The sequence below is a fragment of the Podarcis pityusensis genome, assembly GCF_964106645.2.
Source record: "Podarcis pityusensis genome assembly, chromosome: 7".
In the NCBI taxonomy this organism is placed as follows: Eukaryota; Metazoa; Chordata; class Lepidosauria; order Squamata; family Lacertidae; genus Podarcis; species Podarcis pityusensis.
The window spans coordinates 79,874,615-79,890,838 of NC_138031.1; the positions used below are offsets into that span (position 1 = coordinate 79,874,615).

The following is a 16,224-nucleotide window of genomic DNA, read 5'->3' on the forward strand; positions in this document are numbered from 1 at the left end:
ATAAGATGGCATCCATAAGATAGCAGTCTTCACACTGTTTGATTCACTAAAGGTAAAGTTTGAAAGCACGCCAGTACAAGTAGATAAATAGTTACCACTGCAGCAGGAAGGTAAACGGCGTTTCTGTGAGCTCTGGTTTCCGTCACGGCGTCCCATTGCGCCAGAAGGGATTTAGTCATGCTGGCCAAATGACCCGGAAAGCTGTGGAGAAACAGTGGCTCCCTCGGCCTGAAAGTGAGATGAGCACCGCAACCCCGTAGTCGCCTTTGACTGGACTTTATCGTCCAGGGGTCTTTTACCTTTTCCTTTTCCCTTCACCAATTCTCTAGCTTTCTAGAGGATAAAGGTAAAGGGACCCCGACCATTAGGTCCAGTCGTGACCGACTCTGGGGTTGCGGCGCTCATCTCGCTTTACTGGCCGAGGGAGCCGGCGTGCAGCTTCCGGGTCATGTGGCCAGCATGACTAAGCCACTTCTGGCGAACCAGAGCAGCGCATGGAAACACCATTTACCTTCCTGCCGGAACAGTACCTATTTATCTACTTGCACTTTGACATGCTTTCGAACTGCTAGGTTGGGAGGATGTCTAGAGGATGTCTAGGACTAAATGGCAGTAACTGGTGTGAAGACTGCAGCCAAGTATTGTTACAGATTTTGGGTGCCAGAGTTTGTGGGGGCAAGGCACTCATATTTCCTTGATTTAGAGAAGGTGCCAGACACTGAATTTAGCAGTGTACAAATGAAGGCGAAACTGGTTTCTCCTAACCAGAGAGTCACCTGGAAACAAGCCATTAAGAAACAAAGGCAGTGCCATGACCCATCAAGATTGGCTATCAGCAAAGCAAAGGCTGTACCACTGGCTGGCTCGCTCTGTGACAGTTTATGTGTTCCATGTATTTTTCTGGAAATAAAAAATTTAAAAAGGAGTTGCCATCATCTTCATATGATTATTTGTATTTGTGAATTCAAAGCAGCTTTCACAGACTGATATTTATTGCACTGCTTCGAAGGAAATGCTGTCAATCATTTCAGCTATACTCCCACTGAAGAAGTGTACGTTATTAGCTGCCCTCAGCCATTACTACGCTTGTTTTGTGACAACCACACATTGCTAAAAATTAATTAAAAGAGCTATTTAAGCAGAAAAAAGCGCATGTGTGGGGTAGGCAATTTCAACCTTTTTTTCCTTGACAACAACGTGCTATACCCTGTAGCAGTTGCTTTATTTTGCTCTCCAACAGTAGGGTGTTTCCTACCGCTCACTTCCCATCTGTATCCCATTTTCTCAGTCACTGAACAAATGCAATTAGCTTGCAGTCAGCCACATAATGATCTCCTACAAGTACCACTAAGGTGTTCTGTATCCATGGATTCTCCCATCATTTTTTTCCAGAATATTATGCCTTTCAACACTCAGCCTGATTCACAGGTCAAGAGGAGTTCCTGCACTTCAGCCCGTTTCAAAAGTAAATAATGCAGATTTTTATAGGGTTTTATTCTAAGAAATTTTGCTTATCAGAGCAACTTTAGATTCATTGGACGCATGCATGTTCATGACTGCGATTTGGAAAGATAACCTGAATGTTATCACAAATATAAAACCACACAGAGACCTTGCCCTTCTGTGGCAGAATGGGTCAGTGTGTCTGGCTGTTCACAAGAAGGTTGGGGGTTCGAGCCCACCCAGGGATGGCTGTGGGCAGGCTTCCTACATTGCAGGGGGGTTGGACTAGATGACCCTCAGGATCCCTTCCAACTCTACAATTCTTTGATTTCCCAACACCTGAAACAAAATGGAGTCAGTTTATAAATCCAGTTACCAGTCACACATATACAGTAAGCATACAGAAATGGTTAGGTGTGGATCTGCCATTGGCTGAACTGGATTGGAGACCCCAGGGCATATAATACAAATCTTAACATTTCATGGCGAATAGAGAGTTATATAAAACTATATTCAGCTAAACATGATATACTTTATCTTGGGGATCAAGTGTAGGTAATATATTTAAAAGGAGGAGGCAATAATTATGCTCCAGCAATATAAAATAAGTAGCAATACATGTAAAAGGTAAATGGCCCCTGGACAGTTAAGTCCAGTCAAAGGCAACTATGGGGTTGCGGCACTCATCACGCTTTTCAGGTCGAGGGAGCCGGCATTTGTCCACACGCAGCTTTCCGGGTCATGTGGCCAGCATGACTAAACCACTTCTGGTGCAACGGGACACTGTGAAGGAAACCAGAGCACACGGAAACGCCATTTACCTTCCCGCCGCAGCGGTAGCTATTTATCTACTTGCATTGGTGTGCTTTTGAACTGCTAGGTTGACAGAAGCTGGGACAGAGCAACAGGAGCTCACCCTGTTGCAGGGATTCCAACCACCAACCTTCCGATTGGCAAGCCCAAGAGGCTCAGTGGTTTAGACCACAGCGCCACTTGCTCCCTAGCAATACATGTATGCTTGCCCAAACAAAGATCTTATGATATATCTCATGATATATCTTATCTGTCTGCATACAGTGGTACCTCGGGTTAAGAATTGGAGGTCTGTTCTTAACATGAAACTGTTCTTAACCTGAAGCACCTGAAGCCTCCTGCTGCCGCTGCGCCGCCGCCGAACGATTTCTGTTCTTATCCTGAAGCAAAGTTCTTAACCCGAGGTACTATTTCTGGGTTAGCGGAGTCTGTAACCTGAAGCGTATGTAACCTCAAGCGTATGTAACCCGAGGTACCACTGTATATGCATTATCAACAACAGGTATAATAAGATTGCCAGCAGCTTTTCCTTTTTTATTATTATTGAGGGGATGGGAATCTTTGCAGCAGGAGATCGCTTTAATCTTTGTGCCATGTAAACCCTACATGTGTAGGAAAGCAGGCGAAATCCTCATGGATTCCAGTAAACCAATATTGAATGTATCTAGCAGTATTAATCTCAGATGGCCTCAGTACGTAGGAGAAAAAACCTTGAAAAGGGCAGGCTGGTGCTTATCACCATATGCATACGATAGAAGCTGCTAACATGGGAAAGCACCCCAGGGGTTCTACAACATGCTACGCTTGGCAGCTTTCCTTGTCGAAACCAGCAACAAAACAAAAGCTTTTATTATTTTTTTATAGGTCTCTTTAGTCAGCTAGCATATGTTATCCCATTTTAGACTCTTGGCCCAGCCCAGTGCTGTCAGAATATTTCATGTCTCGCTACAGGAAGCTGCAATATGTCCAAGAAAAACAACTTTCCTTACACCTTAGCCACTCACATAAGGAATCCTAACAGCCTCCTCTGGGAGAAGTGGAACATGGAGGAGATGATTGACTTGAAAAGTAGTCGGCTATTTGAAAGTGTATGGGCCACCCCCTTCTCAAGGTTTACAGTACATAACCGCAGAAACATAAAATCCTGTTACGTTCAGCCAAAAACAATACAGGCAGTGCCACATTCTTATACATGTCTACTCAAAAGGAAGTTCCCCTTACCATAGGGAATTGGAGATTGGAGTGCAGACTAAAGCACTAAAGTACTCCCAGAAAAAGCACTGGTTATAGATTTGAGGGGGGGGGCCCCCCAAACCGCAGAAATTGATAAATGGTAGGATTCTGATTATTTGTAGTACAGTGGTACCTCAGGTTACATATGCTTCAGGTTACATACACTTCAGGTTACAGACTCCGCTAACCCAGAAATAGTGCTTCAGGTTAAGAACTTTGCTTCAGGATGAGAACAGAAATCGTGTTCTGGCGGCGCGGCAGCAGGAGGAGGCCCCATTAGCTAACGTGGCGCTTCAGGTTAAGAACAGTTTCAGGTTAAGTACGGACCTCTGGAACGAATTAAGTACTTAACCTGAGGTACCACTGTATTGCAAGACCGAACAAATACAATTAGATTCAGTTCTGAATAAACATGCATAGGACCATGTTGCTAGCAACCACAATAAAGATTTTACAGTGGTACCTCGCAAGACGAATGCCTCGCAAGACAAAAAACTCGCTAGACGAAAGGGTTTTTTGTTTTTTGAGCTGCTTCGCAAGACGATTTTCCCTATGGGCTTGCTTCGCAAGACGATTTTCCCTATGGGCTTGCTTCACAAGACGGAAACGTCTTGCAAGTTTGTTTCCTTTTTCTTAACACCGTTAATACAGTTGCGACTTGACTTCGAGGAGCAACTCATAGAACGCGGTGTGGTAGCCTTTTTTGAGGTTTTTAAAGACTTTGGTGATTTTTGAAGCTTTTCCAAAACTTTCCCGACACCGTGCTTCGCAAGACGAAAAAAATCGCAAGACGACAAAACTCGCGGAACGAATTAATTTTGTCTTGCGAGGCACCACTGTAGTGGCTTTTATATAAAAAGCATTGTTTAAGGAAGGCCACAAAGAACACACTTGCATTACTAAATACAGAAATCACAACCAAATTTGATGTAAACAAAAAACAAAAAACACCTGAAAATCTACATTGTGTTGTTTAACTCAGGAACTCTGGTTCCTGAGTTCCTTTCTGTGTTAAAAACAGAATGTAATCTGAAGCCCAGCTATAAGCACATTGAACACATTGATTTCAGTGTGACTCAGCATGCCTGTGCCTCTGTGGTCATGACTGCATGCACTGCCACCAAAAATACTGGGGAAAGTGTTTTTCTTCTTCTCATGATTGATATTGTCAGAATACCCAAATGTTAGTTATATATTTCTTTCTCTCTTTTTTTGCAGACTATAAACTTATCTCTAAGTGTTATGTTATCAGTTTCACTTCATGTTGAAAGGATTCCAACTCCGTCTCGTTTTTAAAATATTATACAGGTAGATCGCATCTCATGCTAATTTCACTTACAGTTACAGATTTATGTGGATCGATGATTTAAAAAAAAAAAAAAATACAAAAAAGGGGGGGAGTGGGGGGGAACCCCTGGAAGGGCCATCTGAGACCAACCTGCTTACAAGCTGAGATCTATATTATGAAAAACTACGCAATATACATCTGCTGTATAGTATATATAAGATTCTACCTGACTAAATCATGCTCAGAGCAGACCCACTGAAATGAATGGGAGTTGGAAGTTTGCATTGACAACTCCATTGATTTCAGTGGGTCTACTCAGAATAATACTTAAACACATGGAATTATATTTCTTCCATATAACTTTCCGACTGTTGGATACAAAATGCCATTATTTTGACCACTGTAAGCAGATGAAAACATTAGCAGGATTTCAATGTCACTTGTAATGTTCTTTGCCATCATAATCTTTGTTAGATTATGGATAACATGGATGGATATAAAATATAGAGTATGGAATAATATGCAGTTGAAAATGTTGACAATAGGATCCATGGAGGGGATGGGGGAAGTCTTGAGATTCAGAGAATTCTCTATACATGGATATGTATTTGGTATTGTTATAAATTTCTATCTGTAAAATCAAATAAAATTGATTAAAAAAAACCAAACAAAAACAAAAAGCCATTATTCCATCTCAACCTTTACATGATTCACAATGTCAAGTTTGCCCTCTGCCCCTTTCTTACCTTGTTTTCCATATCGAATCCCTAGATTCCTTCTCCTCAGGGCCACTTTATTGTGGGTTCCTCAGAAATGCCATCAAATTCCCAAATGTTTCTTATTAGCTTTATCGGTCTTCAACTGCTTTTCTTCCATTTTAAAAAACACCCTTTTAACCACTGCAAGATATAAAAATAAGAAACACAATATTTGACAAAATATAATAAACATTTCAAAGTCTAATATAATATGAAACTGAAAAAAATTATATTCACTACCATCCGCAAATATTTAATTGCCTTCCCATGCTTCCAACATGTGTGCATGCTGCAAAATCTCTTCGTTTTACAAATATTACAAATATTTACAAATATTACAAAATTACAAATATTTACAAATATTCCATCTCCTTGGAAGACACGTTCTTGTCACGGGGACTCTTTTTGGTTTTGTACAAATTTAGTACATTCAATCTCCTTTTCACCAATTTTATTCATTTTGCAGGCCCACAAGCACCACTGTGCATCCATCTAAAAGCACTTTTCTTTATCGTCTCTCTACCATTTTTTGATAAAGGTTTTATATTCTTCTACCTGAGTATTAAATAATATCCCATAATCATTTGATAGCTTATTTCTATCGGTTGGTGTCAAATTTTCTGGTCTTTTTACCTTTAACCAATGATTTACTCCTCACATTTAAAAAAAAATTTTCCCTTTCATCCCCAGTAAAATTGGAAAGCGTTCCAATTATAAAGTAATGGGGGGGAGTGCATTAATTTGGAAGAAGAATGTGCCTCCCACAAGGTGTTTAACTATGATGAATTGCCAATCCAACAGCATTAATTGTCTTTATTGTCTAAGTAGGGAGTGCCCAGGAAAAGAAGTGGTTATCAATTCTGAAAAAACCAGACTTCTGGTGATTAAGAATACAGCAGTCATAATTAGAGATTATCTGGTACTTAAAAACGAGTCGAAAAATACATTTCTATCTCCCTAAATAAATAATTTCTCTCTTAAAATAAACGCAGCCCATTTTAATACTGCCTGCTGCAACCTAGCCATCTATATACTTCACCAAGCTCCCTACATGAAAAAGATGAGGTTATATTACACACAGACTTAGCGGAGACAGAATGCAAGGCCTTCACAATGCATTATTTATAGCCTACTACCGGTTCATATTCTTTGGGAGAAAAATGCACGGAGCAAAAGCCCTGAGCCTTGTGATTGATAAAGTATGGAACAAAGTTAACAGAAATCTTAAATCATCTACCAAAGACCTGAAGGTAAAGCTCATGCAACAGCAAGTACCCAGCAGACTACATCTAAGATAGATAAACAGGGAATCAAAGCCTCCGACAGGGACTGGGAATATGGAAAGCTCAATATAGCACCAGTTCCTTTTGTTGGGCCTTCAGATGCAGTTTTTGAGGCAATGTGCTGTATCACACTCACACAGTTATAAATCAGCCATATTTTTTCTATTTTTCTAATTCTGCAATTCCTGATCTTCACCTCATTTTCTCATGTTGAAAATTACTTGGGGATGAGCAGAGAACTGAGGGTTTTTTTTAAATAATCAATCTTTATTAAACGTTTTCAACATACAATAAAAGCCAAAATAATCTAGAAAGGAAAAACCAAGAATAAGTAAAGGAAGAAAATTAAGAAGAGGGGACAGAGAAAGTAAATACAATATTTCAAACAGTGAAAATCAAGACGGAAAAGTTGTTGAGCTTTCTTTTGTTTTGCCCAAAGTTCAAAAAATGCCGTTTTCGAGCTATTTTAACATCAGCAAAATTGCCTGCCATACATCCAGATTTCCCCAGACATTTGGACGATGCTGATGAATGTGAATATGGCATTCCGGGCATATAGCAACCCTATAATTGTATCTTTACCCTTATTTAACATGCAGAAGAGTGAACCCCTCACTCTTGTGTAACACTTTTCAGCCCAATAAGTTGGCTGCTCTAATTCAGCCCTTCCCAAGATGCTTTCCTCCCCAGAGCTACACAGATATTTATGATATAGCTCCAGCCTGAGCCCTACGTAGACAAGCTGTATGGCCAGTGACCTACAGCGTACAGTTCAGAATTCTGTTTGTTTAACTGCATTCGTGTGACGCTCTTCATCCAAAGACCACAGAAAGAAAAGAGATCAGAAATACCATACCCTGTATGCAACCAAAACTACTTAGTGAGTATCTGTCAGTAACAGAGGAGCAAAATCTTAGGCATGGACAGCTGTGTTTGGCCTCTGGAATTGCACCCATCCCAAGCTTCCTCTCTTGGCCAGACCTAAATTTGTTCTTGCTTGCCTGACTGACTTGTGAAACGTTTCTTTGCGTGTTGAGGTCCCCAGTAAAGGGTAAAGGGACCCCTGACCATTAGGTCCAGTCGTGGCCGACTCTGGGGTTGCGGCGCTCATCTCGCTTTATTGGCCGAGGGAGCCGGCATACAGCTTCCGGGTCTTGTGGCCAGCATGACTAAACCGCTTCTGGAGAACCAGAACAGAGCACGGAAACACCGTTTACCTTCCGGAGTGGTACCTATTTATCTACTTGCACTTTGATGTACTTTCAAACTGCTAGGTTGGCAGGAGCAGGGACCGAGCAACGGAAGCTCACCCTGTCGCGGGGATTCGAACCGCCGACCTTCTGATCAGCAAGCCCTAGGCTCTGTGATTTAACCCACAGCGCCACCCGCGTCCCTTATCGAGGTCCCCAAGCCACCCCCTAAATAAATCACAATTCACATAAAATTTTTGTTTAAGGTTTTTGGCATAATTTTGGCCACAGCTTTATTAAAATACATAATGTGAGTGGTTGCTTAGGCATTGGTTAAGGCTCCCAAAAGTTGCACAGAGCTGCCTGCATTCCGAAGCCTCTTCAGCGCGCCCGGGCTTCGCGCAGCTCTCCGCAAGCCTGGGGAGACCGGCGCGGCTCCCTAGGCTTGCAGATAGCAGGCTGTTCTGGGGGCTGGGGTCGGGGGAAGCTAGGTGCGTCCTATAGGGCGGTGCATCCTATGGGGCGAAAAATACGGTAACTCCTTTAACTGACTAACTTTACAGCAGCATGTGCTTAGGTGCTGTCATACCATTTGCTTTTCTAAACTTGTGCAATCGTTGTCAGAGTCCAGGTTACCGTGACATATTTGTTGGTTGTATCTTTAGCCCAATTACTGCTATCGAAAAAACAGACCGAGTTTCTGGTAGCAAACTCAAGGCAGTTTGCAACTATGGCTCCTTGTTGACAGGAGTTTACTATCTGCAAAAACAAAAAACACCTAGCAAAACCTCACCACCAGCCTTTTTAGCACCTTTCGCAACTGTTCAGTGCTAGGAGACCTTGCTAAATACCTCTTGGCTCTGCAGTTATGAAAGGCATGAAATCCTCCTTCAAATTAGGTGCTGGAAATACTACAAATGAAGAAATAATGCCAATGTCTATTTGCGTTTAGAAATCAAAGCAAAGGCTTTGCAAGATAAAAATTGGGGGTGCAAAGGTAACTGCAAAATGTACTTATTTTATTTTTAAAACGCTTATTCATAAAGGTCCTTTCCAACAGTTCCCCCCCCCCCCCATTTTTTTTATTAGTTTTCAGTATAGCAAAATACAAATTCAACCAACATAACTTGTATAAACAATGGGTATGGAAGGGGGGGGTGTTTTACAGTATCGAGAATAATATGTCATTTCACATTTTCACTACTTTTCTAAAAATGTTATTATTTTTTGTGTAGGTCTGCTATGGTATTAATAAACTGGTGTTATGCCGTAATCCGCAGGAGTACAAATGCTAAAAGCAAAGTTAAAGTATAAAGACAGTGGAATATAGCCTATCCACAAACAGGACGACATCATCTTATATTCTCACGATAGCCAAACATTCTTATTTACTTCTGGAATCAAGTCACAAATTACTGTTATTAGCATATTGTTTAAAATCCCACCACACTGCACAAAAATCCAAACGTTCTGCCTTTCCTTGAATGAATTTTAAACTAAATGTATCCCCCCCCCTTAAATTGCAATGTTCCATACATTTTGTGCCTCAATTGTATAGTTATCAAAACTTTCCTAAGTTGGATGATAGACAGCCCTGCTGCAATCAACAGCAAGGTGGTAAGTTCTTTAGATGCTAACCCTTTATTTGTACCTTGGGACATTGTTAAAATAAAAAAAGTTCTGGAGTGAATTCAATTGTGTTCTTTATTATTGCTGTTAATTCTGTGTGAACCAGGGGTATGCTGGTACAGTGCCCTTGTACATGGAGGCTCTAGATAGCCAACAGTAGCTGTTAAGCCACGTTGGCCAAAAGGCTTGTCTTCCACAGCCTTCCCAACCCTGCTTTTTAAGGAGCATGCTGTTCATTTCCTAAACATTTTACTGCCCTGCCTATTGAGCAGGCACCTTCCCAGTACAGTGGTACCTCAGGTTACATACGCTTCAGGTTACATACGCTTCAGGTTACAGACTCCGCTAACCCAGAAACTGTGCTTCAGGTTAAGAACTTTGCTTCAGGATAAGAACAGACATCGTGCTCCGGCGGTGCGGCAGCAGCAGGAGGCCCCATCAGCTAAAGTGGTGCTTCAGGTTCAGAACAGTTTCAGGTTAAGTACGGACCTCCAGAAGGAATTAAGTACTGAACCTGAGGTACCATTGTACTCTTTTAAGCACCGACTGAAAGCTGCTGTGTATGTTTAGCCTAGAGAAGAGCAGACTGTGAGGAAATATGTCAGCCACCTTCAAATATCTAAACAGCTGTCACATCAAAAATGGAGCAAGCTTGTTTTCTCCTGCTCCTGAAGGAAACAATGGATTCAAGTTACTAGAAAGGAGATTCCGACTAAACATACGGAAAAACTTTCTGGCAGTAAGAGCTGTTCAACAGTGGAACACTCTCCCCTGGGAGGTTGTGGACCATTCTTCCTTGGAGGTTTTTTAGCAGATGTTGGGTGGCCATCTGCCATGGATGCTTTAGCTGAGATTCCTGCATTGCAGGGGGTTGGACTAGATGGCTCTTGAGGCCCCTTCCAACTCTACCATTCTGCGAATTCTGTTTTTAGGACAATTGTATCAATAGTAATGGGACGCGGGTGGCGCTGTGGGTTAAACCACAGAGCCTAGGACTTGCCGATCAGAAGGTCGGCGGTTCGAATCCCCGCGACGGGGTGAGCTCCCGTTGCTCGGTCCCTGCTCCTGCCAACCTAGCAGTTCAAAAGCACGTCAAAGTGCAAGTAGATAAATAGGTACCGCTCCAGTGGGAAGGTAAACGGTGTTTCCGTGCACTGCTCTGGTTCACCAGAAGCGGCTTAGGCCTGCTGGCCACATGACCCAGAAGCTGTACACTGGCTCCTTTGGCCAATAAAACGAGATGAGCGCTGCAACCCCAGAGTCGGTCACGACTAGACCTAATGGTCAGGGGTCCCTTTACCTTTAATCAATAGTAATGAGTTGTGGGCAACTTACACTTGCCAGGACCGACGCCTCAACGCCTTCCACATGCGCTGCATCAGGAAGATTTAGGGCATTACATGGCAGGACAGAGGGCATCTACACTGGATTGGTCATGCCCACAGAATGGAAGGTGCAGGATCCCTAAAGATGTGCTTTACAGGGAGCTGGCTTCAGGCACCAGGCAGACCAACTGTGCATTACAAAGGTGTCTGCAAACAAGACACGAAGGTTGCCTACATTAACTCCACTTTAGGGGAATCCCTTTCTAGACAACTACAGTGGTACCTCAGGTTACATACTCTTCAGGTTACAGACTCCGCTAACCCAGAAATAGTACATCGGGTTGAGAACTTTGCTTCAGGATGAGAACAGAAATCGTGTGGCGGCGGTGCAGCGGCAGCAGGAGGCCCCATTAGCTAAAGTGGTGCTTCACATTAAGAACAGTTTAAGGTTAAGAAAGGACCTCCGGAACAAATTAAGTACTTAACCCGAGGTACCACTGTACAGCACATGGAAACCATCAGTCAGGTTGTGTATCCACAGCAGTGACCAGAGAAGGAATGAACGCTGGGAGGGGTGCAGATGAAATGGCACACCTGCATCGGCACAACCAAACACCTTCATCTGCCCCAGCTGCAACAAAGCATGTCTCTCCTGTTATGTACTGAAGTTCTCACCCTGGGCCAGCAGGGGGATACTGTAGATAGTTATGCAAATGAAGGATCGAAAGTGACGTTCAGTGATTGGATAGTTTGTATGCAAATGAAGGATCGAAAGTGACGTTAAGTGATTGGCTAGTTACAGAAAATGGTTACTGTTGCATTCTAGTGCTCTATATAAGCAGGCTGACTGAGCTCCTCAGTTCAGTTCTGTTCCAGCTTACAAATAAAGAGCTGCTTTGGGAGAATCGCTGTGTCGTCTGATATGTTTGCCCACAACTTAACATCTCCCATATTGGATTTCTCTACAGCCACGGGGGGGGGGGGGGGGGCTGCAACTTTCCAACTTAAGCCCCTAAAGGTGCAACTCCTCCATAGGCTCTGGAGACAGATGGGACGCATAATTTCTAACCTGGTTTAGCATTTTAACTTTTTGCATTGCAGGGGGTTCAGCTAGATGTCCTCGGGGCGGGAGTCCCTTTCCAACAACCCTACAATTCTACGTTGCACCCTAGATTTCCCCCTTTTTGCAAACCGCTCTTCTTCTTTTTTGCAATGTATACATTGCGTGAGCCGAATAAACAAACACAAAGCAATAGATTCCCTAGCCAAAAAAAAAAAAAGGGGGTGGAGAGAGAGTGGAGGAGGCAGCTGCCCGCACGCGCCTCTCTCGCCTTCCTTGCTCGCAGGAAGAGGAAGGAGCAGCCGTCCTCCTCTTTCCGCGCGTCCCTTTCTCTCTCCTCCTCCTCCTCCCGCTTCGCCGCGCGCTCTGACGACAGATCCGTGCGCAGCCAGAGGCCACGTTGGCAACTGAGGACGCTGCCGGAGGAGTCGCTTTGCGCTTGAGCTTTTGGGTCTGACTCTTGATTTGCAGCAAGCAGCAGCAGCAGCTTCCGAGCGAGCATGTCTTCGCCGCCTAAAGTCAAAACAGAGACCCGGGCTGGACACCCTCCTGCTGGTACTGCTGACCTTCCCCCGATCTCTCTCTCTTTCCTTCTCTCTTTCCACCTCTCCAGATCTTGGCTTGGCCAAACGGGAGTTTGTTGTTGGGAGGGGTGATTAGGGGAGGAGGGGGAAGCTGGTAAGTTTTTAAAAATTAAAAATCACCCCCCCACACACACACACATACACAATATTTGCATGTCGTCCTAAATGGAGAGTGGGCCGGGGTGTGAGTGCGTGGACATGTTTTGTGTGCGCATCAGGGAAGGAGGCGGGTGCCCGATTCTTTTTAAAGCTACAAATCCTGTGCACGTTTACTTGGGAGCAAGCCCCATGGAGCAGAGTTGGGGTTGTTGTTTTTCTGAGCACAAGAAGGAAGCCCATTTTCATTGAGGTGACGGGGGCGGCTGCAGCCCAAAGTGTGCTTACCAAAGAGTGAGCCCCGTTGAAGCTGCGGGGCTTTCTTCCGGGTAAGCAGGATTGCAACGTTACTGTCTAGTCAACATGCTGAGGATCGGGGCGCACGGAAGGTGCTGCACTCTTAATACGTGCTTCCTTCCGCCTCTTCTTAAATCAACAAAAGTTTTGTACAGTAGGGCCTATGCGTGTTCAAACTTTTGCAAAAGTAGGACTTTGTCCACCCCCCCGCTTTCCACTTGAGGACGCCATGCCAACGTATGCAAGAAAACAGATCCCGCAAGTGTCTTGTGAAAAGCCACTTGGAGGTCACCGGATGGATCCTCATAGGAGTCTAGTTTATAGACACCATAGCACAGAGGAACACTGCAAAGTGTGTGTGGATGCCATAATACAGTACAGAGAGTTACTGTGTACTATTGCAGCCAGATTGTATAAGCTTTTTTCAATGAGTTTAATAGTGCTTATTCTCAGGTTGGCTGCAGTCCTAGACACACTTTAGTTACATTCTGTGCAAAGGCAATATTTGAAGCTACTGTTAAATAAAACAGTATACAAATAATAATAAAACTTCAAAAAAATCCCCAAAGTGACTGTCCAAAGAATGTGCCATGTCCTAAAAGTAGAGGTTAAAACAAAATGTCAAAAAAGTAAGCAAGTTTCTTATTTTGTGTTAATCTTTCCATGAAAGCGCAGAAAATTCTTGCTACTGATTTAATTACTGCCGTGCTTTTCATAAATTATTGCTGGATTTTCAAAAATAAAATAAAAACTCCTGAAGCAAAAATTTCAGTAGAAAAATATTAAAAACATTCCCCTCCACCCTGAGCAACAGGAATGTAATGGCTTTGTGTCCACATGCTGATTTATTCATTTGTCTAATTTCAACATTTGTTGTTCAGAGCAAAGTCTAAGCAACTTCCCAAACATTGTGCAATACAGTATTCTGAACATGGAGCTGTCTTGAAGCTGCTGTGCTTTTAAACTCTTTGGATTTCAGAAATCACCAAAGGAAAAACAAGAACTGCATTTTTTAGTGTCTCTTCATTTAACTTCCCTTTCATCTTCCTGGATTATATTGCTCACTTGCAGACAGTACTTCTCTTACTTCAACCTTAAACCTTCCCAGTCTGTTCTTGACCTGTATGACCCCACTGTTTCATGATGCCTTAATCTTGAAAGTCCTATGCTGAAAGTAAGGGAAATAGTTTAAAGAAATTTCATTATTATAAGAGGAAGGCGAGAGATCTAGAACAGTGGTTCCCAGTTAGTTAAGTACTGCAGACCCCCTGTTTGCCAAAAGCCAAGCCTTGGACTCCCTACTTTTGAAATTTTCCCTATCCCTATGGTAGTTTTTGTTACATGAATGGTGCCACAGATCTCCTGGGGTCCACAGACCCCCAATTGGAACCAATGATCCAGGACATTTCTCCTTATAGTCCTTTTTAATTTCCTGGAAGTGAAGAATACTTTTATTTTTCTAATTGTTTTCTAAGTATCCCCCCCCCCTTTCTACTATATATAAAGAACCGTGTAAACTGAAGGCAATGAAGAAGGAAAAGTAAAAATTATTGCGAGCTGTAGAAGGGGCATGTTTGACTTGAGCCCTGTAGTTTGAGAGGACCAGCTTTTGCTTAGGTAAACAGCTGATAAGTGTTGGTGGTGTTGAGGAGCTGAACCGTACATTGAGAGATCAATTGTATCCACAAGAAACAGGCATAAAGCAAGCCAGTGCAAATTAAGCCGGCACAAAGTTATACTAGAACCAGACTCCATTCAGCTGCGAGGCTACTGGTGGTTGAGCTGGCCTAAGCCTAGGAAAAACAAGCCTTTAAAGTAGTGTTTGAGTTACACCACCCTTCTTGCTAACTTAACTTACGCTGGGTTGCCAGGTCATATGACTGTGTTGAACAAGCTTAGGACCCAGCCAATTTCCCTTCCCCTTGCCCCTGCCATGTTCCTTTTTCAGGAACACTGGCTAAATTACACTGGAGGGAAATGTTGAAAAATCAGTGTGTGGCACTACTTTGCCCCCTCCTATTTCCCCCTCCCTGCAGATCTTTGCACAGTTAATTGTTCAGAAATTGTCTCTGAAAATGGGTGGCCCCTAGTTAATCAGCTGTGAGCATACTGCTTTTTTAAGGGCTGGTGTGTGTGCTCCCACTTCTTCACTTTCTCCAGAACTGCCCCAAAGTGGCTTCTTGGCTTTCCCCTGCTTCTGGCAATCCTGCACAGTGTTTTTAGGCTCAATCTAGCACATTGTTATGTGGACTCAAGCTCCATGGGTTTCAGTGAGATTTGAGTGCTCATAATTGTGCAATGGATTGCGGTGTTCATGTACAGAGAGGAAAACAAGAGAAGTAGCCTGGACAGAAATTACCGATCAACCCTAGAGAGGAAGAGGGGCCCATTAATGTGTTGTGTTAATGGGCACTTATTACAATCACAAGTCCCTATAGACGAACAAGCACAAGTCCCTCTGCTTTAGAAAAACATGTAAGGTGTAGGCAATCAGCCTAAAGATAGTTCATGTGCATCAGTACAGTCCGAAAGATGGAGATGTTTTTACAGGCCTAGTAAACAAAATATTGGGCTCCAGCTAAGCACTTTCAAAAAGAAGATGGAAGATTTCGAAGTCTTCACACAGACAAGTTCTATATTAGAAAACCAGATGGATATATAGATCTCCACCTTATGAAATAGGCCGCTATTATTTAAATGTCGAAAGAAGTCAGGGCTAAGACCAAGTCTAGGTCAAGTGGCGCCCACCCTGTGGAATGCCCTCCCATCAGATGTCAAGGAAATAAACAACTTTCTGACTTTTAGAAGACGTCTGAAGGCAGCCCTGTTTAGGGAAGTTTTTAATGTTTGATGTTTTATTGTATTTCTAATATTTTGTTGGAAACCACCCAGAGTGGCTGGGGAAACCCAGCCAGATGGGCGGGGTATAAATATATTATTATTATTATTATTATTATTATTATTATTATTAGTCATGGGTAGGTCCAAATCTACACCTGTATTGACTTTGTGCTATTGCACAAAGTTTCGATGATGCTGGAACTAAATGCACTTAGATAGGAAGTACATTTCTGGATGATCTGCAAAACAATACACACACACCCTTTAAAAAAATACTGTAGTTCTGGGAATTGTTGTTGAAGGGAATCTGGATCTTTGGGGAAAATGCTATTGTTATTCAGAATGATGAATGGGTTTAGGGATCTATATTGAGGGATATCTCAC

At 42.9% G+C, this 16,224-nt stretch overlaps 1 protein-coding gene and 1 long non-coding RNA gene across 2 annotated transcripts in view; one reads left to right on the forward strand and one right to left on the reverse strand.

The window, feature by feature from the left end:
- Nucleotides 1-1,086: 1,086 nt before the first annotated feature.
- On the reverse strand, nucleotides 1,087-11,233 carry LOC308482146. The gene is made up of 3 exons (XR_013989084.1): nucleotides 10,973-11,233; nucleotides 5,524-5,676; nucleotides 1,087-1,782 (listed from the first exon to the last, which is right to left on the reverse strand). It is a non-coding gene; the product is annotated as an uncharacterized lncRNA (long non-coding RNA).
- A 1,109-nt stretch (nucleotides 11,234-12,342) lies between these two features.
- Nucleotides 12,343-16,224, forward strand: part of DAP (death associated protein) — a 35,840-nt gene continuing 31,958 nt past the window's right edge. The window contains exon 1 of the mRNA XM_081015078.1: nucleotides 12,343-12,577. Within this exon, the coding sequence (XP_080871204.1) occupies nucleotides 12,523-12,577 (55 nt within the window). The 5' untranslated portion in view covers nucleotides 12,343-12,522. The remainder of the gene's footprint in view (nucleotides 12,578-16,224) is intronic.